The 23,140-nt window shown below is 35.7% G+C and overlaps 1 protein-coding gene across 3 annotated transcripts in view; it reads right to left on the bottom strand.

Annotated features, from left to right (window-relative positions):
* LOC140146497 (uncharacterized) overlaps positions 1–23,140 on the bottom strand; it is a 178,783-nt gene that overhangs the window by 72,037 nt on the left and 83,606 nt on the right. For all 3 annotated transcript variants that reach the window (XM_072168365.1, XM_072168364.1, XM_072168366.1), the window contains exon 3: positions 28–99. In XM_072168365.1, coding sequence (XP_072024466.1) covers positions 28–99 — 72 coding nt within the window. The remainder of the gene's footprint in view (positions 1–27; positions 100–23,140) is intronic.

The raw sequence follows: 23,140 nt of genomic DNA, 5'->3' as shown, positions 1-23,140 counted from the left end.
CACAAGGCTTAAAACTGAACTTGTTACCTTTTTCTATAGGCTCGTTATCTTCTAATATATACATCATGGCATCTCTCTCTGTTTCCTGAAACGGTTCGCCTGAAATGATAAGAATGAACAACAAGTTTATCACAGTCTCTTATACAATTCTGTTGTTCATTGTAAATTTAAACTTATGATCTCAACACAAAATTAAGACGTACCTCAAATTTTCGGTCACAACTTTGACCTTCATCTGGAGACTTGAGGTACGTCTTAATTTTGTGTTGAGATCATAAGTTTAAATTTACAATGATGAAGTCTACCAACACAGATGAACTTTCATGCTAATTCTGTTGTTGTTATTGTTGCTGCTGCTGTTGCTGTTGCTGCTGCTATATGTTGTTGTTGTTGTTGCTGCTGCTGTTATTGTTGTTGTTGTTGTTGTTGTTGCTGCTGCTGCTGATGATGATGATGATGAAATGATTGTTAAAACTCGATCCAATAAAAAAGAGTCCCCATTATTGTATTTGTGTACCGTATAATGTTATCATAAATAATCATGATAATAAATAATACCAATACACACTAGGATCCACAACATGTTCATATATCAGGGCAAAGTTCTATAACCCCAATACATTTGTACATTCATTGAATGACCTTTGAAAATTTGGGTACAAAAACTCTGCCTCTTGAGATCAATTTTTGCACTACGGTATGATTGTTTAATTGAGGTTATTGGACTATGTCATTGGGATGAGGCCATTGTGGTCCATAGCGTTAGGAGTAAAAAAAGACCGATCACAACAAATAGAAAGAAGACAACCACGCAAATCATTTTCTGAGAACATTGATATCAGAATTTTGTAATTTCCTCCTGTTATACTCAACTTTGAATGTTAGAGAGGAGCGTTTGTTGTCATCACTGTGGGATGACGAAGAAGGGCAGTTCTTATGAGCAAACCATGATAGGACTGAGTTATCAATGCACTTGAAGTTGACAGATTCTAAACAATGATTAGCGCCCTCCGATGTGATATTTGCCTAAACTTCCTCTAAATCAGGGACAGTGGCATTTTGCTGTTCTTTCGAAGACTACCAGCAATACATAGGTTCTATAACTCGGCAAGTAATCATATCATCTCGTCATCTCGGCTGATGTATGACTTCTTCAGAATGACCACTATGTCATGATGTTCACAGCTTTTGAAATTGTAAACCAGCCTATACGTGTACGTACGTGAAGATTACGTGATTGGATTTAGAATATACAATACATGTACTACAAATTGCGCAAACTTGCAATTTTAGCAACCAAACTAAAATTCAACTAGGACCCATTGGATTACAAATCAACAACAGCAACAACAAAAACGTCATAGGAAATAACATTTGGTCAAATGGACTATACAGCCTTTAGAGTCACGTTCAGGAAGGTTTTGAAAGCGATACATTGATTCATGTAGTTACAGTAATTTTATGAAGTTGACACGAGCTTTTTCACTTTACATTGAACTTTAATATTGATATTGACTTTTCTAAGTGGATTAATTTTGAGGCATTTGGGTGTAAAAGTAGGGCGGTTCGTTTACATCGGCATCTCTCAGTACACAGTTCTTTAACCCCAATAATAATTCATTTTTAAAACATTTCAGAGTTGTAAATGTTCATGACCATATTTAGAATCAGAATGAACATGCATTAAGGGGGAATAATACCCTGATTTTCATCAGTACCCCTCTTCTTTTTTTCTTGCAAATTTATTAAGTACATAAATATGTTCATCACCTCATGTCCTGAACTTATAAAATATACCTACATACAAAGTGTTTTTAAACCATTTTAGTAAGTCATTTTAGCCCTATATATTTTTTGTTTACTGTATCCTAGTAACTCAGATCTGTGTTTCATAACAAACTATAATTAATTCTATTCAACATGTTCAAGTAGGGTACATGAATAGAATACATTAAATCCTTTGTTATACTCTCTATTAGAAAATCTAGTGGTGGTGCATGCAAAATATAACACTGAATAAATTAAACAAACACTTATACAATGGATGCATAGTCATGAGTCAATTTAATTAAGCATCAATTTTGAATACACATGTGAAAGTCTGTGATATCATAATGAGGCATAATTTTGATATTCTGTCTTTATCTGGATATATATCGAGAAGTGTAAGGTGGATATACTAATATACCTTGGGATGTAAATGGTGAGTACAATTTAGAATGCTTAGTTGAGATGGATTTCACAAATAAATATAAAATAGTTACCAAAATCACAAAAGTTAAGCTTACGGAAAACTACCCAATATGGTGGTATAGGTGACAAGAAATACAATTTTTTTCAACATTGCTGTAGTATGGTTGTGGTAACGTGTTACCTATGGCTTAATTAAGTTTCAGTGAAATAATGTCGCAAGTTAAAAATACAAAATATAGCTCAACATTGAAAATAGAAGCATTTTAACCAGTTCCTTTTTTGATAGTTGTGGAGCACCAAGTTCATGAAGTCATAAAAGAAATCAGGAACCACTTATTCCCATTTTACATATCAACTTTATTTCCCTAATGTGTTAGCAACACATATCCAAAATTTTAACGAAATCCGTTGATAGTAAGCTTTCCAAAATGAAGTGAATTTAAATCATCAGTGATGTACCTCCTTTTGGCTTCTATCTTTAAAAAGCATGTAAGCTACATTGATACCGATGCCACCAATAAAACGAGAAGATTTGCCCTTCATTTTGCATACCACTTTGTCCAATTTTTTTGGTGTAATTTCTTCACAAAATGCAAAAAATTGCACCAAAAAAAATCAATGGGTGTAGTACCCCCTTAAAATGAGTACAAACAAGCATAGTATTGGTTCAGCGGTTCTTGAGATATCTCTTGATATTTTGAGAAAATATTTCAAAATTTGAACTTGGCACATGGCTAGCACGCAGAGCATTATTCCTTTGAATGAATTGGGTAAATAAACTCATGCTCCACGACCTCAAGTCAAGTTTTGATCTTTGATTGTTAAGTGGAAGTTTAAGGGGGTACTACACCCCTGCCCAGTTTTGTGTCTATTTTTGCATTTTTCTCAAAAATTATAGTGCATTGGTGACTACAAGTTTTTACAACTACTGCACTGGAAATTGTATTTGAGCATAGACAACAGTTGTGGAGTTACAGTCAAAAATGAGGGAAAACCAATATTTTATCAATAAATCAATAACTTCTTGCCTTGAGTTGCTGAATTTTCAGTGCAGTAGTTGTAGTCCTTGCCCCTATAATATACATATCTTTAATACTTGTCACCAATGCGCTCTAACTTTTGAGAACAATGCAAAATAGGCACAAAATTGGCCAAGCTAAAAACATGGCAAAATTGATATTTTTAGGTGTCGGTAACGATTAGAAAATTCCCTTTAAAAATGATACCAACTTTGTTTTTGAATAACACGTATATTTTTTTAAGATAATAGTAGCATATTATGTAGTGCCAATAGAAATAAAGCAACATTTTAAAATTACACGGCACTGGTAAGTGATAAGGCCCCAAACAAGGTTTGGCTCAGAAACATTTGGTCAGAAAGCTATGTTGTTGTAGTTTTTTTTTTTTTGGGGAGGAGGCTATTTTTTTTATTGCATTTTAGCCATTTCTCTGAGAATTCGCGCTACTGACAGATAATAGAAGTCAATATTTCATGTTTATAGAATCTGGACTGGTTCAATTATACTTTAAATGGTTTAGCATTATGAATGAGATTTTGTACTATTTTATTTAATATTTGCAATCTTTATTAAACCGAAAAATATTTGCCCTTGACTTCAATTATAAATCATTCCTTTTGGTTGAATCAAATGATTGAAAATTCAATTAATTCAGACTCATCATTTGGATTTCCCCTTGTTTTCCCATTTTGATTTTTCATTTAAAAATTACCCCCCCCCTTGACTCTGAAATTAAATATTCAAAATCCCACTCAAGACACCAACAAGTTGAATAAACATTGATCGGCACCTAAACGTTCTCGTCATGTTGACTGTGTTTTTGAAGGAAAATGTTTGCTTGTGTAAAAAATATCAACGGTGTTAACTTTTAACCAGGGCAGTTCAACATTTCAATTTCATGGATTTGTAAAATTGATTCCAATCACCAAGATGCCGACCAATCACGGCAATATAACATGTACTTCATAATTATGCGTAAGGGATTTTTCATATCACATACAGGTGACAGGTGGTGTGATAATCTAAGCTAATCTAATTTAGTTGTGAGCCCTGTGTATCAGTCTGTATATAGCAACTCAGACCCTGGCCTGGATGGATTTAATAGCTTGTGCTGGGTTGTTAGAGTGTTAAATGTTAAATTTGACTTGTCTTACACCTTACAGAATAATGTCAAAATACTTTTCCGTTGTAGTATTATATCCGAAATCCTGGACTCAAGACTTTAACGTGTTATATTATAAAGTACGTTAAGTTTCAGGTCCTTTTAACTGAACTAAGGCGGTGCATAATTAGTGAAAACCCTGGCCGGCTTAATTGCATTATTTGGCTTCAATTCCTCGTCAAGCAAATTCCGGTACATATTGCTACTGCCATTGATGGCTCTATCTTTGGGGGTTCTATCTCAATTCAATATGTTTCAAACTCACTATAAATATATAAAGGAAAAAGACTTTTAAGGTTAGCAACTGGCAAAAATTGCATTCATCATATCATGATATAGCGAGTGTGTAGAAATATTCAAATATCACAGATATACTTTTGTAGGTCCGGTAGTTCTTCAGTTATGTTGTAAAGAGGGTTGACCCGACAACACTTTTGTAAAACGCACATAACTCATTAACAACAATAAATTAACATGTTTCTTACAAGGGGATTTGGAGCCTTTTCAATCCCTTTTCAGTACTCTTGATAATTTTGCCTCTTTCTCTGGTTGTAAGATAAATGTGTCCAAGTCTGAAGCCATTCATATTGGTATAGGTAGTTTGAAAGATTTTTGTCCCTTTGAGGAAGCCGGTCTGAAATGGAAATCCAACACTTTCAAAACATTGGGGATTAATTTTTTCTCTGAACACTAATTCTCTTTATGAGCTAAATTTTATCACCAAACTTCATCAGATTGAGCAAACCCTTAATTGTTGGAGGCATAGAAACTTATCTCTTTTGGGCAAAGTTGCTGTTATAAATCATTGTTGCTACCACATCTTCTCTATCTTTTTTCAGTGCTTGTATTGATACTCCTAAAACATTTTTCAAGAAAACCGTCTTTTTTATAACTCTATTTGGAATGGTGGTAATGATAGAGTTAACTGGTCAAGAAAATCAATCACTGTAGAAGTTGGCTATCAATGGTATCGATTGCGCCATACGACATACTTTAGTAACTTATTCAAGCATGGTTTGTAACCGTTCAATTGACTTTATGTTGTGATCATTTAATATCGTGGTTCCGAACACAGAGAGCACTGAAGCAGTTGACCTAGAAACAATCGATTTTGACGTCCCACTACATGTAGTACTACGGTGAATGGAGATGAGAGAATAAACTTATATCAATATCAACTGGACTTTATACCGTAGTTCTACAATTTGAACTTTAAAATCTACTAATATTGTTAAAACACACGACAGTGGAATTTTTCAATTTGTTCAGTATTATAAAGCATGATCATGATATTATGCGCTAGTGTGTGTTTCCTGGGCGTGTTTATGTTATCTTAGATATAGGTCTACATGTAATTCATTTGTAAAATGCTGAATATTTTGTAATGGTGTCATCTTGTATAATTATGGTCCACCTGTTTTTAGCCCTTTTTAATTAATAGAAGCTCGATTATTCTCATTTGATGTTTGATTTATTTGAGTTCATTGATCATAATTTATGGCAATGATAGTTGCAAAATAGAACAGTTTGTAACCTATGATTTACAAAGTGCGCATGAAAAAATACCATACCCTATTTTAACACCACAGAATGTATATTCGTACTTTTTTGGTGGTATATATATCGAACATAGTTATATAAGTTATATAGTAATGTGAAAGTAGTATTTCTAGTATTTGAGCGTGCACGTATTATCTAAAATCTATTGTTTAGCGTGCGGGTTTAGATAATGTATTGTTTAGCGTGCATGTTTATATAAACCTGCACGCGAAGTAGTTCGCGAAAATAATGCACGTAACGGGAGAAGAATACATAACGATGAATAGAAACGGGCACTAGAAGTATATATCCAAATACCTGTACAGTACAGTTAATAAAAGAACATTCATTGGAGGGATTAGAAATGATTATGCAACAATTGCTCAGTACCGGTATGTTATTATATTAAAGATGAGGGCAGCAAGATGCATTGCTACAGGCGGCGATCACGTAGAATGAAGGGGGCTCAGTAGTCGTGTTCACACAGTCGGACTTAAAGCACTTATTACCGGTCTTAAATTACGTCGGTAATAGTATCGGATATAAGTGGCAGTGTGAATTAGCGTCGGATATAACTACATGTATATCCGACGTAATGTGCTTTAAATCCGACATTTTGTTCACACAGTCGGACTTAAATTACGTCGGTAATAGTATCGGATAAGTGGCAGTGCCTCATTTCAAATATATAGTTTTAGTTTTGGTTTTGGTTTTGGTCACGTGGTTTCCTATTGTCCTGCCTAACCACTTGAATCACAAGATATCGAACTCATTGTTTCTACCTTTTGTTTAAAACTAAACATTTGTGGCAGGTAGTTTCGGTTTTGGTTTCAGTTTCTTATAAGTGGTGTGACAAATAAAATTACAGGATTTTCGAGTTACGTGATCTAAGTATACAAAAGAAATGTTTAAATTTCGCAGTGCAATATTCACGAGCAGAGAAGTCGAACAAAGCAGTCTACATTTGAAAGCATTGATTTAGTTTGAAAGCATTGACAAGAGACTACGAAATCAGCCTAAGCTGATTTCACTGTGAAAATATATAGACCATCGAAATATTTGCATTCGACATTACAAAAGGGCAACTATTGTAATTGTATAGGTGCTATAAACAAAATCGATTCATGTCCTTAATCCCATGTACCAGAATCGATGGAAGGCCATTATATGACCTCTAATAACCTAATAACCTAATGACTTTTACTGAAGCAATTTTACTGCAAAAGTAGAAGATAGAGGGGAGAAGAGATGTGTGATGTGTGTGTGTGTGTGTGTGTGGGGGGGGGGGTGGAGGGCAAGGGGGATATGGGCCGGGAGAGAGAGAAACATATGAGAGAGAGCATTGGAAGTGAAAGAGAAAGGGAGGAGAGCTCGAGATGAAGATATCGAATGTAGGGGAGGAGGAGGGGAAAGGGGTAATTTAGGGAAGATGTGGTTATATAGGGAGGGAGCCCCCTCTTAAAGAGGTATGGGTTGTGCTTCCGGGGATAATAAACTAATTCATAATCAAATCATCTCCATGCATCGTTTATGTTTCATACAAACAAACAAATCCCCCCACCCCACACCATCCTTCAATATACGCGCATGTATATGATTTCTAGGCCTACATGTAGAACTCGTGAGTGTAATATGCCACCTACCGTCGACAGAGAGCATCAACTGTCGTCCGCGGATAGATTTCCGATATCAATCATGATAATAATTATGTTAGCACAATAGGCTATTGTATACTTCTGGTTATATACCCTATACTGTGTCCTCCCAGCATAATAGTGTTATGATTACAGACCAGATCAGCTCTACTTTTTAATCCCTTGATTTTTGGTTTCTGAACAAAAGAGAAACCAAAACTATATATTTGAAATGAGGGAGTGTGAATGAGCGTCGGATATAAAACAAATTACTATATCCGACGTAATGTGCTTTAAATCCGACAATTTAAAGCCGAAGATGACCAGGGTTAAGAGCTGTTAAGACCGATCGAAACGTTACGTCCGGTAATAGTAATTACGTGTGGCCATGCAGCACTATTGGGCTGTCGGATATAACTGTGAGTATTATCACTCGCGCAAAATTTTAAGCAGAGTCATAGGCGTAGATCCCGGGGGGATGGGGGGGGATAACCCCCAATATTTTGCCAGGGGGATGGTCCATACAATCATCCCCCCCATGTTGACTCCTGATAATGCCACATAACCTCATATTTGCACATTTTTTTTTTTTTTTTTGCATATTTTCGCGAGCTTCGCGCGCATTTATTATACTTTTACACCATTATTTCATCAGTTTAGCTTCAAAATAGCAACATTTTTCGCGCGCTTCGCGCACAATTGAACCAGACACTTATTCTGTCGTCAAAAGGTGCTGGATTGACTATACTTGACATTTTTTTTCCAACTCCACCCCCCATTTCAAAAAGAAATCTACGCCACTGAGCAGAGTAATTTACTGTGTTATGTCATCATGGCTGCAGCTGCAAATATTAATATAAATAAACGCAATAGAGGAGGTCAATTGGAATGACAAGGAAACATTGGCTATCCTTAAAATTTGGAGAGACATGGAAAGTATTTCTGGGATAAAAAAAAAAAAAAAGCGTTGGGGGAGATAGCCACGCTATTACATGACAAGGGGGATTCCCCATACGGTCAGGGGAGCAGATACATGCTAAGATAAAGGCACTGAAAACTCTCCATCGCACCCTCCATGATCGGGTGAAAAGTTCAGGCGCAGGAGCAATTGACCATCCTTATTGGGATGACCTACACGAGTTTCTAGGGGGGGTAGCAAATGTAAACCCTCCAGAGGGCTCAGTGGGGGGGCAGTATGGCCCTGGATGGAGATGGAGATGACATTTATTAAGCCATAAGCATGATAACAGAAAGGCATGCAATTGGATTTTATAAGATGATTGGGGGGTCCCAAATATACGGAAAGAAAAATAGGGGGTGTCATAAAATATTTTTGATGACCAAAATGTAGGGAGTCACAACACAACATGACTACAGATAGTGTGTTTATTTTATTCCAAAAGACTGATGCCTGTTTGGGGGCGGTGCAAACGGTGGGGGTCATAAAATCTTTGCTGACGAAATAGGGAGGTCGCAATTTTATTGAAGCCGACTTTTTGTAAATTTGGGACCCTCCCAAGAAAAAAATAGCATAATGATGGGAGTCATTGTTATTTTTTATTTTTGTCATTTTTTCAAAGATGTCCACCATGTAGGGCTTACATGTATAAAATGCGATATAGAGCTAAGTCTACTGTAAAATGGGACTACTTTGTCAAACTAAAATAATAATAACAACAACAACAACAACAACAACAACAACAACGACAACGACAACAACAACAACAACAATAATAATAATAATAATAATAATAATAATAATAATAGAACCTACATAAATACAAAATTGGTCTGAATTTTGGAACTTTTGAATTTGCATTTAAAAACAGTAAAAACAATTTTGTATTGTTGTGTATTCAGAAATCGATGCATTTCTTTTGATTTCACGAAGGAACTCTTGATAAACTTGGTGCTATCCCCGGGGTGCTATCATTGATTTGCATGTACAGCCCTCTTCCCTAATAGTGGCGCAAATGTGATTTTACTCTTTCGTTGTTAACTAAACATATCTCGAGATTATAACAAACAAATTGAACAGAACAAACGGCAGTTGAGAGATAAGACTGCGCCCTTGACGTTGATATAAGCGCAGTGATTTATAGTGCGCTACGCACAGGCACAACGCCTAGACGTTGATCCACAAGCCTCAGCACACTTTACAGGTTGTCGCTGACCACTATGGCCCCACATCATTCCATAAACCATTAAACAACAATTCAGGGACTTTGCTGCTTCAAGAGCGCACACCCAAGACATTCCACATACCCATCGCAACCAGGATCAGCTCCCCGAGTTTCGTACGGGTTACAACGAGACAAATTAGCAGTGAGTTCCTTGTCCAAGGGAATTTCAAGCTAACTCAAATTTTCCACGAGAGCATACTAGGCACAACCAGGGTTCGAACTCGCAACCTCTCGCACCATAGTCGAACGCTTTATCGATTGAGCTAACTTGACTGCTAATAAGCACACTCATTGTTCGCCTTGTTGGCGCAATTCAAAAGGAATAAGTTTGGACAACTCAAAAATAGTATAAAAGTTGCCAAAACAAAATTCATTTTAGTTATCCGAACTTAAAAATGCTGAAAAAGCTCAAAAGTTCCGTCAACTAATCAACTTTGTTGGCATTACTTAAAAAGTTGATGTAAGTCGTTGCGTCAACTTTTAAGTAATGCCAACTTCTGAATTCAAGTTCAGGGAACTTAGAAAAATAAACAAGGTTCAAAGAACCAATTAGTTGAGTTATTGTAACTCAACATGTAAGTTGATGTAACTCGTTCATATTAAGTTATGGTAACTTATTGTTTTGAGTTATTCCAATTTGGTACTTTGTTACTTAATTCACGTAATTGGATCATTTTCTGCACAATTAGCAGTATTCAAACATTTATTTTTGTAATCAGTGCATAATTTTGTATACTATAGCACACCTCTAGAAAATTATGCTAACCTAGGCTAGTTTCATTTTCTGAGTTGTAACAACTCAATAAAGTAAGTGCAAATGAGTGCGACCAACATAATGATATCGAGTCAGCGTTACTCAAAATTGTACGCGTTGGCATTACTCGGAAAGTTGACGCAACGACTTACATCAACTTATTGAGTAATGCCAACGAACAATTTCTATGAGTGCATTATGTCACAACAGTATTTTCTAACTGCCAAAGAGGGCGCTTTTTAGTTGCACATTTTTTTTGTTGACGGTAATATCTATGAGTCAACAAATCAGCTGATCGATCGGATAAGGTTGAGATATGTCAGGAAATATACTATACAAATGCTTAGTTTGAGATCTGGAAAGCAGGAAAGTTGAAATTGCCGTTATAAATACTGGTACATTACTGTATATTGAATAAATAGGGGCCTATGTTTTGTAACGTTAAATATTTTTGTGTATGAGTCAACAATCAGCTGATCGCGTTATGGGTTTAATTTCAACATGTTTAATGTCATGAGAGTTGTTCGTCTAATCATCATGTCAATAACATTTCACTTTTAAATGAACATGTTTCCGACGCATGTTTTGTTTATCAATTTTTTGATGAAGTAGGCCTAGGCCTATTCTGAAGAGAATTGTGTGGAATTATTTCCCGGACTTTTATAAATTCCCACATTTCCTCTGGATTTATTCAAAGTAATACAGACAATCCAGGGAGACGGGCGTGTCATTAAATATGCGATAAAAATTTTCACATTTTTGATAAAACATCACAAAGAAGTTTAAATCATTAGCATTTACAATTACGAAATAAATATAATAATTTTGTGAAGGAAAAAAACAGGATCATTGAGCTTAATTCAGTCCAGGCCGTTGTACAATTAAAATCTAAGAAATACATTAATGTCATGAGAGTCTATTGTGTATTTCTCTGCGATTCTCTTTACGCATGATTTTGCAAGCAACTATTCCAGAAAAATACAGCGCTATTTTTTTTGGAATTAAAAAAATATTATCCTGTTTTCCTAAATGAAATATAGCTAAATCATAATCCTTTTTCTAACTAGCAATGAAATTCAAATTTTAATATTTGGTCAATTTTTGACAATAAGGGCCAAAAACATGCGTGACAATCAAGCCCAAAATAATACTTGTACAAAGACTAATTTCAAGTTATATTCTACATTTCGAAAAACACATTTCCTTATCTTTTTCACAACAAAATATCAAAATAAAGTTTTTATTAAAGATCAAAATTTTGAATACTTAGACTTGTGCCAAGTCTTAGAATTTTGTGACCAAAATTGTAAGAAAACATGCAAAATTCATGTTTTGGACCCATTTCCCAAATTGTAAAAATATTAAAATGTTTAAAATTTAACTTTTATTGCCAGTCAGAGCTAACTAAAGGATCTGTCTGTAGCTATGATTCATTTGATAAAACAGGATAATGTGTTTTTAATTCCAAAAAATTAGTGCTGTATTTTTCTGGAATCGGGAGTAATCATACCAGAAAATTTTACAAACTTAAGATTTAAATTTTATCTCCCGCGCAAACACAAAAATGGTGAAGCATTTTTGATTTTGTTGGCGAAGTGCGCGGGGTGGGTTTGTTTGTTTGTGTCAAAATGTTTCATAACATTAAATTTCGGGTCACTTAATAAAACTGAGTCACGAGAACGTTTTGAAAATGTTTTGTAAGAACGGACGAGAAACATGTATTTTTTTTTACTCGGCCTTATAAATGTTTGAATTTTTTGCCAGAAGTTCAAAAAATAGTTAGTTTATCAATATCAACACATAATAAAATAACATTGTTAGAATGTTTTCTTCTTCTTCTTCTTCGTTAATACTGCTTAACTTCCCTTGACGAGATAACACAAGCAGGGGATTTGCAACACCTTTAAAACAAACGTTTTTAGAACGTTTTTATACCCTTCAAATACGATATTAATTTTGAACGTTTTATTTCAACCTAGTGAATGGTTTCGAAAACGTTTTGCGTTTGCTGGGCTAATTCAAGGAATCGTTCACTTCTGAATCGTGATGAATGTTCTTTTTTGGATAATTTCCAGAATAGCGACATTGAGAGAGAATGTTATTAGTTCACTCACCTCGATGAGACAATTGAACAACTTAGCCATGACCCTCGCTTGATATTAAAGATATGATCCGATATTGAACTATTTATTATTAGTGATTGACAAGTTTGATGAACAACATCTTGTTCGGAGGGTTTCTTACGCAATTATGTGTGGATGAATTTAATAAGAATTGCAGGGCAACATTACACATTTACTTGCTTCCTTCACAACTTGTCATTTTGTATATTACGTTTAAGGGACTCCCTTGAACTGGCAATGTTATCCTGGCAAGAGGTAGAAGGTTGGATATGAGGTGCATGTGTTGGGTTCATAATGGTATTAAGAATATCAAATGAAAGTTCATACAATAGCACCTATGGGCATCTGCAGAAGGGTAGCGATGTTGACCTTTTGTGCTTGCTTCACACCTTGCTTGCTTGCTTGCTTGCTGGCTACGTCAGCCCATGTCGGCTGTAGCCCTCCTCATGAAGCTTCCATTGTTCTCTGTCTTGTGCTATCCTAGCCCAGGTTGTGCCAATGTAGGATGTGATGTCGTCCCGCCATCTGCGTTTTTGTCTTCCCCTTCTCCTTCTGCCTGTTCTAGGTTGCCACTCTGTTAATCGTTTTGTCCACCTGTTATCATTTGATCTTGCTAGATGTCCTGCCCATCTCCATTTTACCTCCTTTATTTTCTCCAGAATGTCCTTGACTTTGGTTTTATTTCTTATAAGCGCGTTCCTGATTTTGTCCCGTATGGTGATATTCAGCATTCTTCTTTCCATTGCACGCTGTGCTGTTATCAGTTTTTGCTCTAGGTATTTAGTTGTTGTCCACGTTTCGCAGCCGTATGTCATTGTTGGTAGCACACACTGATTGAAGACCCTCTTCCTTAATATCATTGACAGTTTTCTATCACACAGTGTCTTTATATCTGCCAAAGCAGCTCCAGCCAGCCTTAATTCTGATTAGTACTTCCTCTCTCGTGTTGTCTTCCAGCTTCACAGTCTGGCCAAGATATTTGTAACTTTCTACTTTTTCTATCACATCATTTTCAACTACAATGGGCTCATTTGTTTCGAAATTTGTCATGAATTTTGTATTCCCTTTGTGTATTTTTAGACCGATCTTCTTGCTTTCACTGCTTCACACCTTACTCGTTTATTAAACATTCATGCAAGAGGCATTTTTGAAAGGCTAGCATCGGGCGACGGCGGTAGATGCCGGTAGATGCAAGTATAAATACAACATGATTCAAGTGTATAATCCTTTACAATCATGATAATCTTTAGGTCCGAGAAGTGTGAAAGTTTGTGAGTGATGTTCTCTACGTCAGTTAATACCATTAAATACTCGGACAAGAATCCAGAATCAACAGTCTTTTGACAGCAACGGTTGGGTACGGTAAACATTCTCTAAACACTAAATAAAAAAGACAGATTTGCACTGCAGACCTTTGGTTTAGGCCACGCACACAGAATATTCTGTTACTCCACGACGTAAACACAAATATTCGAACAAAAGTAATAACACTTTATTCATTACACGCCTCCGAATGGTTGCCCGTTGTTTGGCTGGCCGGTTGTTTCGTTGTTTGGCTGTCCGGGTAGCGAAACCAAATTAATTAATCCACTATGCAGATCCAACGCAATAACCAATCAAACTTGTTATGGTGATAGCATATGGTTGCCTGATGTGCTGTATAGGTTTGTGTCGTGTTATTGGCATATTTATGAATATTAATGAGCTCATTTGCACAATTTGCGCGCATTTTCATTAATCCACTCTGCAGCTAAATAGCAAAGACCGATCAACTTCAAACTTGGTATGGGGGTTGTATATGGTGACCTGATGTGCCGTATAGTTTTGTGCCATGTTGTTTGCATATTTATAAATATCAATGAGCTTATTTGCATTATTGGCTACATTATCATTAATCCACTCTGCAGCTTAAACGCAATCACCGATCAAATTCAAACTTGTGATTGTATTATGGTGGCCTGCTGTGCTGTATATGTTTGTGTCATGTTATTTGCATATTTGTCATTATTAGTGAGCTTATTTGCATATTATTTGTATTTGCAAAATGTTTGTTATTTACACAACTTTGCTTGGGGCCAGCTTATTTACGAACCGTGTAATTCTAGTTAAGATGAGCGATCGACCATCACCCATTATTAAACAAACAAAAATCGACATTGTTCATGTTGTTCAATCTGGCCAAAGTTACGTCGTCTTTTTGCAACCTTTGTCACGGCAAAGCAGTTCAAATCCAACCTTTTTTTAAATGTCCCAGTTTGAGCATAGCTTAATGACACATCCAATCACAACTTGATGCTCGATTTTGGACATGAAACATTTCCGCCATTTTTAACCCTAAACATGCAGTAATTAGTCGCAGACAACAAGATAAAGAAAATTTATATAGACTGTTGTTAAAACTTTTTTGAAAAGTAAATATTATATGAACAAAATGAGTTCAATAAAGCACAAACATTCCTAATTTGGATCAAGTGGTTCCCAGGGTAATCATTTTCAATTTAAAATATCAAACAGCATCAACTGATCGTCTATATAAATGATGAAACCTGTTGATACTAGACGTCAACCATATCAATACGTCAGGACAACCTTACAAATACCCATGCAGCGCAATATGATCATGTTATAACATTAAGTCTCTGTCATTTGAGAAATATTTGAAAAGTAAAGAAACACAGCGAATGATTATAGCCCAAGTAATCATACGATATAGACAATTTGACATTCAAAACTGTGGCGATTTAAAAGACAAAACCCTCTTCAGCCAAGGTCACGAATACACAATGCAAAAGCATGGTTGAAGGCGACATCTGTCTGAAGTTCCAGTTTGTTTATTTATAACAATGTAAACGTATCAAAAGCAAAGACCCTCCAACTCTAGTTGCTCTTGTTGTGTATCATGTCATTTATACGAATCTGAAAAAATAAAACCAATAGGTGCGAAAACTGTATTGGTCATTTTGCAGGAGCAGTAGCGTAGAAATTTGAGATGTTGGAGAGACAGGAATATTCATCATCATCCATCCTAATGATAATTTACCTGAATCTTTTTGACCAATGGTCATCCACCCAGCTGAATACCAACGTATACACTCATAGAAATTGTTCGTTGGCATTATTAAAGTCGTTGCGTCAACTTTCCGAGTAATGCCAACGCGTACAATTTTGAGTAATGCTGACTCGATATCATTATGTTGGTCGCACTCATTTGCGCTTACTTTATTGAGTTGTTACAACTCAGAAAATAAAACTAGGTTAGCATCATTTTCTAGAGGTGTGCTATAGTATACAAAATTTTACACTGATTACAAAAATAAATATTTGAATACTGCTAATTGTGCAGAAAATGATCCAATTACGTGAATTAAGTAACAAAGTACTAAATTGGAATAACTCAAAACAATAAGTACCAGTAACTTAATATGAACGAGTAACATCAACTTACATGTTGAGTTACAATAACACAACTAATTGGTTCTTTGAACCTTGTTTAGTTTTCTAAGTTCCCTGAACTTGAATTCAGAAGTTGGCATTACTTGAAAAGTTGATGTAAGTCGTTGCGTCAACTTTCCGAGTAATGCCAACGCGTACAATTTTGAGTAATGCTGACTCGATATCATTATGTTGGTCGCACTCATTTGCGCTTACTTTATTGAGTTGTTACAACTCAGAAAATAAAACTAGGTTAGCATCATTTTCTAGAGGTGTGCTATAGTATACAAAATTTTACACTGATTACAAAAATAAATATTTGAATACTGCTAATTGTGCAGAAAATGATCCAATTACGTGAATTAAGTAACAAAGTACTAAATTGGAATAACTCAAAACAATAAGTACCAGTAACTTAATATGAACGAGTAACATCAACTTACATGTTGAGTTACAATAACACAACTAATTGGTTCTTTGAACCTTGTTTAGTTTTCTAAGTTCCCTGAACTTGAATTCAGAAGTTGGCATTACTTGAAAAGTTGACGCAACGACTTACATCAACTTTTTAAGTAATGCCAACAAAGTTGATTAGTTGACGGAACTTTTTGAGCTTTTTCAGCATTTTTAAGTTCGGATAACTAAAATGAATTTTGTTTTGGCAACTTTTACACTATTTTTGAGTTGTCCAAACTTACTCCTTTTGAATTGCGCCAACAAGGCGAACAAGTCATTTCTATGAGTGTAGCAAGGCAACATCTAACGAAAAGCGAGTTTTTCTGGTTGAGCTGATTTAATGAATCCCGGGAATTAATCTCAATTTTAGGTACCTGAAAGTACATTTCTTGAAGCATATCCAGCCCTGGAGTATTTTGCCCACTATCAACACTACCAACCCCCTTACTTCTCCTACGTTAGGTAAGCCCTGCAATCCCTCACCCACTGTATTTACATTGTGTAAAATAAGCGACAATGCGTTCCTTTTCTATTTGTTATCACTATGAATTGAGAGAGCATTTATGGTTATCATTATAAATAGCTTCTAGTGCGGAACCACCAGGTTTCCTGTGTTAAAAATAAATGCAATGAAATGTGTGGGAGGGAGGGTCTGGGAACAGCCTTAAAGTCGTTCCAAGTTTAGTCAGCCTGCCTCACAAAGTTCAGTATGTGAGCTGGCAGTTGTCCATTCAAAACTGCATTGTATTGAACTTTCTCAAACTTGCATGTGCAAAATGTGCATCAGGGTGAATCACAATTCTGCTCAAAAAGATTGGTCCTTGCACTGGATGAGAGGTTAGAAATATGCTTTGTCCAGGTCAGCTTGCTGTCGACTGTATAACTCCCAGTATCTCCTCCTCTTTCTTGATATTGTCATTGCCTTACATTTCGATAGCTCGAAGGTCACCTTCCATCTGTCTGTCCAAATCCTCATTTCCTCCAGGTCTCTGTTCTCAAGCTAGCAGTAACGATCTCACAAAACAAGAGGTCGAGTTGGTTTTCACACTCATCACCAAGGCATCGATGAAGACAAAGAACAAAAGTGAGCCCAATATTGACCCATGGGGAACTGATGCATTGATGTAGAAAGTACTTGATGACTGTCCAGATAAGAAAACTTTGATAGAACGATCTGTCAGGTAGCTCCTAATCCAGGTGAGCAGCTTGCCGGATACTCCTTTTGTCAGGAAGTGGAAGTGGTCATACGTACAGCCTGTCTCAAAAAAAATTGTGCAGGTAATTAGCGCCCTCTATGGCAATTAGACAATATTGGTGTGACATAATGCTTACATCAACGTCAAAGGCGTAATCTTAGCTCTCAAATGCCGTTTGGTATGTTCAATTTGCTTATTTTAATCTCGAGATATGTTTAGTTATTCAAAGAACTCAAATATTATAGTTGAGTGAGTTCTTTACTAACGGAGTTCTAATATAGAAGGTCCTAACAGGGACGAAAGCAAGAGACCAGGTTGCAATATAGTAGAAATGTTGGCACGACAACATCATGAACATAATTGAACCAACTTTGATTTGTTATTTCATACGGGGATGTGCTACGCATACCTTCGAATGTTGCCTTTCTCTATACCTACTTTTTGCCATCCATCAGTATGTCACAAAAATGGTCCCAAACGCACCCACACATGACCGGGTCGCATTGGTCTCCGCCCAACGATATACCAAAATTGCTGAAAAGGTACCCCAAAACCATGTCACATCCCCATACACCTTCAACCAGGAAGAACATCCCCCAGCCAAAATGGTCTCATTCCGTGTGACTAAGTTCAATTGCCCCTATTCAACACTCATGGCTCAGAATTTGACTAGAGCATGAGTTTTTGTACCCAACACATTCAATGAATGTACAAACATGTGGGGTTTCAAAACATAATAAGATGAGTCCGCTCTGACAAAATTAAATTATTTTAATATGCAGTTTTAAGTGCGACCTTGCCTATCATGTTTTCGTTATTTGAATTTATTTGTTTTGTTTTATTTATTTATACTTAGGCCTATTCATTTTTTAAATAATATTTATTTTTCTTCCCTTTTCAAAGCTTTTTGGGTCGCAAAGTAACGGCATTCGTTGAGACCCTCGCTCGCACTGCTTAATTCATTGAACCTGTTACAAATTGTTCCATTTCAATTCTCCCCTTCTGTTAAGGGCTGGGGTATGAACGTTTGGACAATATTTATTTTGGGACATCAGAGCACATCAGACATATCGAATTGCATTCTGAATACGAAGAATGTCATTCTGATATCAAATAATTTTCATTTTTTGAAATTCGCAATTTAATACACATTTTTATGGCAAATCATTAAAATTGATATTTTTGATATTTAACAGTACTTGAAGTAAACTTTATAAATCTGATGATTTATACTTAAAGTGTATGTAGGTGGGATGAAAAGCCGACGATCAATTGAAAATTTTGACCTTTCGTATTGAAGATATGGATTTTTTCCCAAAACACCAAAAAAAAAATTAGGTCTTTTTGGGAAAAAATCCATATCTTCAATATGAAAGGTCAAAATTTTCAACGACCGTCGGCTTTTCCTCCCTGCTACATACACTTTAAGAATATATCATTAGATTTATATAATTTACTTCGAGGACTGTTATATATCAAAATTTGAAAAATATCAAATTTTTATAATTTGTCATAAAATTTGTGATTCAGAATGCAATTCGATAGGTCCGAGGTGCTCTCATGTCCCACAAAAAATACTGTCGAAACGCACTAAACGCTCATTTTAGATCCCTTAACCTCTCGTCTTATTGTAATTCCAAAACTTCTTTAACATGTTCAAACTCTGTTTTTGTAATTTCCTGGCAACCCCTTGTTTTTCAAATTTACAAATTTCTCCTGGTTCGGGATTCGCGCATAAATTCCCATAATCCACATTTAATGGTATAGTCATTTGTCAAAAACACTTCATGAAATAAAAACTAGCCGTGAAATAGATGATCTAATTGCAATGCTATGGCTTTTATAATGGGTTCTATTTCTGCTGAATTACAGGTCAATTGATCAAGGTTGATTCTCCCTCGATAGTATTCACTCATTTTCATACCAAGTCCCGGGGGCACTCCCAATTTGGAGATGACGCGTATGTATAGGGCTGTTAAGACCCCCTTTTCACCGTCGCTGTCACCCAAAGACCCCCCCCCCCGGGACTGAAGTAAATACTTTGTGCATCTTTTATCAATTTGTTAAAAAATAACACTCCCCTCATCAAAACTTGATTATCAGATGATTTTAGACAGAGTATCCAGGGGTTCAGAGATTCTCGGTCCGTTTATGCTATTAGTTACTAGTACTTTGGAATCTCACTGGTGCTAAATTTGTTTTATACTGCCTCTTTGCATGGGAAGGCAGTGATACGACCATGCGAGTCTTTGCTGAGGTAAATTCTCTCATCAAGTGTTTCTTGAATACAGTGACACACAGTAACCTTCATGGAATATGAGTTATACACTTTAATAATATCCGTAGTAGCAAAATTAATTCAAATATTTATCAATAAAATAATATAAAACTCAATTATATGCACCTGTAGCTCACAATGGCATTTTAACCTTGTCTTATTATGCTTATTCCGTCTCCTACTGGTAGCACTGGTCTCAGCAACACAAGTAATTACAAATAAAGAGGCATTGAACTTCTGTTGTCTGAAGCTATGACTTTGTGAATAACTTGCATCCAGACGAATATTCATTGCAAAAGCAAAACTACAAAATAATTTAGTTCATTAATTGAATACATAAATCCAAAACCCACCCAAGTCCATGGGAAGTGATTTTGAGAAAAAAAACCCGTGTATCATTTTAATTCCTTCAGTTAGATTTACCTGGTCAATATGGTAAGTTGTACGTGCAAATGGGTGGGTTAAACTGTATTAGGTATGACGATTAGCATTTCAGGGACTTCGTGGGGTTCATTTTAAATTCTGGACTTGGGTGGTTTTTTGAATCATATACAAAGACAATAATGTTGGAATGAGATTACCACTAGTAAGATAATACAAAATAAAGCACACAGTTATGTATATATGATAAGCATTCTGCCATGTAATATAAACCACACACTTTCTTTGATTAAACCCTTTTTTTTTCAAAAGTCACTCTCCAGCAATGAAGATGTTACAAGTGGACTTTTATACATACTGGATTTCAATCAATGTGTTACAAGACTCAAATCATGGACTTGGGTTGATTCTTTCATACATGCTATTTCTTACATGCTCAATAGACACCGAGGATGAATTTGAGTTGTTCTTTCAAACATATGACAGGCCTATGTATAGCAACCCTTTCCCATGCTTAACTCAATTTGGCCAAAGTATGGACTTGGGTGGCTTTTGTATTCATATGTTCAATTATAGCGCGCACACTTACATTTCAAGGCCAATCTATCCGCATGTCAGAACGTTCATCCAATACACTCATGTCGAGGAACATAAACTCGTGCTCACAATTTATTTGAAGTTGTCATTTTTTCGCTCAGGTACACCTGAGTGAATATATACATTCAGTTTAGACCTTGAAATAAAATTTGACCCTTGAACCTAAGTAGCTCCAAGTCGAGCTTCTTTTGCAAATGCTCTTGCTTTGTAATCACTAAAAATATTTTGTAGAATAATGCATGATATCTCAGTAATAGAAATATGCACTAATGCAGACTACTGCCAGCTCCTAAAATAACCTCACTCCTCATGACATAGTTCATAAATATATGCAGCAGTGAGATTTCTAGTTTGAGGTGGGGATATGATATTAGCCTCATTCCACATGAAATTATTTATAAGACTGTGTTCTGTAGCCCATAGTGGAGGGATTTGTTACCTGGGAATGATAATCAGTTTCAATATTATGAGTGTTGACAGATTGATAGTGTAGTGGTCTGGAAGTTGAAGTTGAAGTTTAATAACAAGTTACAAACTGTCCATGAACAGATTTTGTTTTATGTACAAAGTCAGCTAGCTAGGTCAGCCTGCATAGTCAATTATACCAAGTTACCAAATGTCCATGAACTTCTTAAATTTGCAATGAGAGATAAGTAAGGTGTTCTGATTGTTCTGGATTTGCCAGAAGTTCACAGTGGTAATCTCATCCACACTATATACACAGTAGTCATCTCATTCACACTCTACACAACAGCCTTCCACAGCATCATCTTCAAGAATCAAGACCAACAGAAATTGGAATATTCCGCAGATACAAATTTATATCCAGCAGCATCTTCAACGCCAACAGATTGAAATATCCCACAAACACAAATTTATCAAGTTTAAACCATTTTGGGTAAAATGGCATCTTAAATAGAACAGAGCACATTGGAGCTAAGGGCTTAAATTATTTTTTTTTTGTAAAAATGATGCATTGGTGATAAAGTAGTGTAATATCTAAATTGTATTATTTAGATCGTTAACATGTACAACTTAAACTTTACTTTTTATTTTCATGGGTAACATTCAAGTGCATAGGCCTACATCACTAAATGTGACATAATATGTTAAAGGAGTATTTCACAATCCTATAGCATACACTTTTTATGACATATCCAGGAGCAAAAGCTTAAATCTCACAACTTCAGTTGATCAGATTGTTTGTTTGCAAGAATAAAATAAGCATGTACGCTTATCAATCAACATCAAAATTGATGAGTACTGGTATCATTTTGATACAGCCTCTATGTGTATTTATATGCCCCATATGCCACTTGCTGTGTTGTAATTTGGCGAACAAGTTTGACGATATGCTTGCTAAACGAATTAATCGGCAAGAATTATTTTATACAGAAACAGTTCTGCCAGAGTTTTCCAGTGGTATAAAAATGATAAAAATCTGAATATTTCTGTACAAAGTGTGGATCACGGAATGCCCCTTTCAAATTGTGTTGAATTGATGTCCAAATTAGTGCACATCATTGAAATTACATACATGTTTGTAAATTACTTTAGTACGTATAACTTTGGGTTTACTTTTCATTACCATTATATTACATGTACATGTTGAAGTGTTTAAAAAAATCCAATATGGGGTGGGGCCTACATAATACACAAAATAGACCTACGTACACCATCGAAACCTGTTTCTTACTTCATATATGTTGTGTTATACTCTGATCAGCTCATAATAGGCGGGACTCATAACATTGTGGATTGATATACATGTAGAATGGCATACACACACACAGCTGGGCGCAGCACCTACGCGAACTGCGCTTTGCATATTGCGTGAATGACACATGCTTTTGTGAATTTACGCGCGGCGTAATTTGGAACTTTATTGACTTGCGCAGTAACAAAAAACGAATAATTCCCGCCTATTAAGAGCTGATCATAGTATAAATATATAGAATAACATTAAAGCTATGGTACACTTTTTTATAACAAGAAGTTTATTAGTAGGCCTACATGAATTACCACCGACCTACATTGTACAACCATGTTTTCCAATCATGCCTGAGCACTCCCTTTTAAAGGGTTTTTTTATTTTAGATGATTATTGACTGGATGTAAATGAACTGTGCCGCTGGTAATTAGACCATAGGGTCATTCTGTGTCAGATCACGGGTTACATCATGGTTACATCTT

Source organism: Amphiura filiformis, chromosome 2 (assembly GCF_039555335.1).
Source record: "Amphiura filiformis chromosome 2, Afil_fr2py, whole genome shotgun sequence".
Lineage (NCBI taxonomy): Eukaryota > Metazoa > Echinodermata > Ophiuroidea > Amphilepidida > Amphiuridae > Amphiura > Amphiura filiformis.
This window is presented reverse-complemented; position numbering and strand designations above follow the sequence as displayed.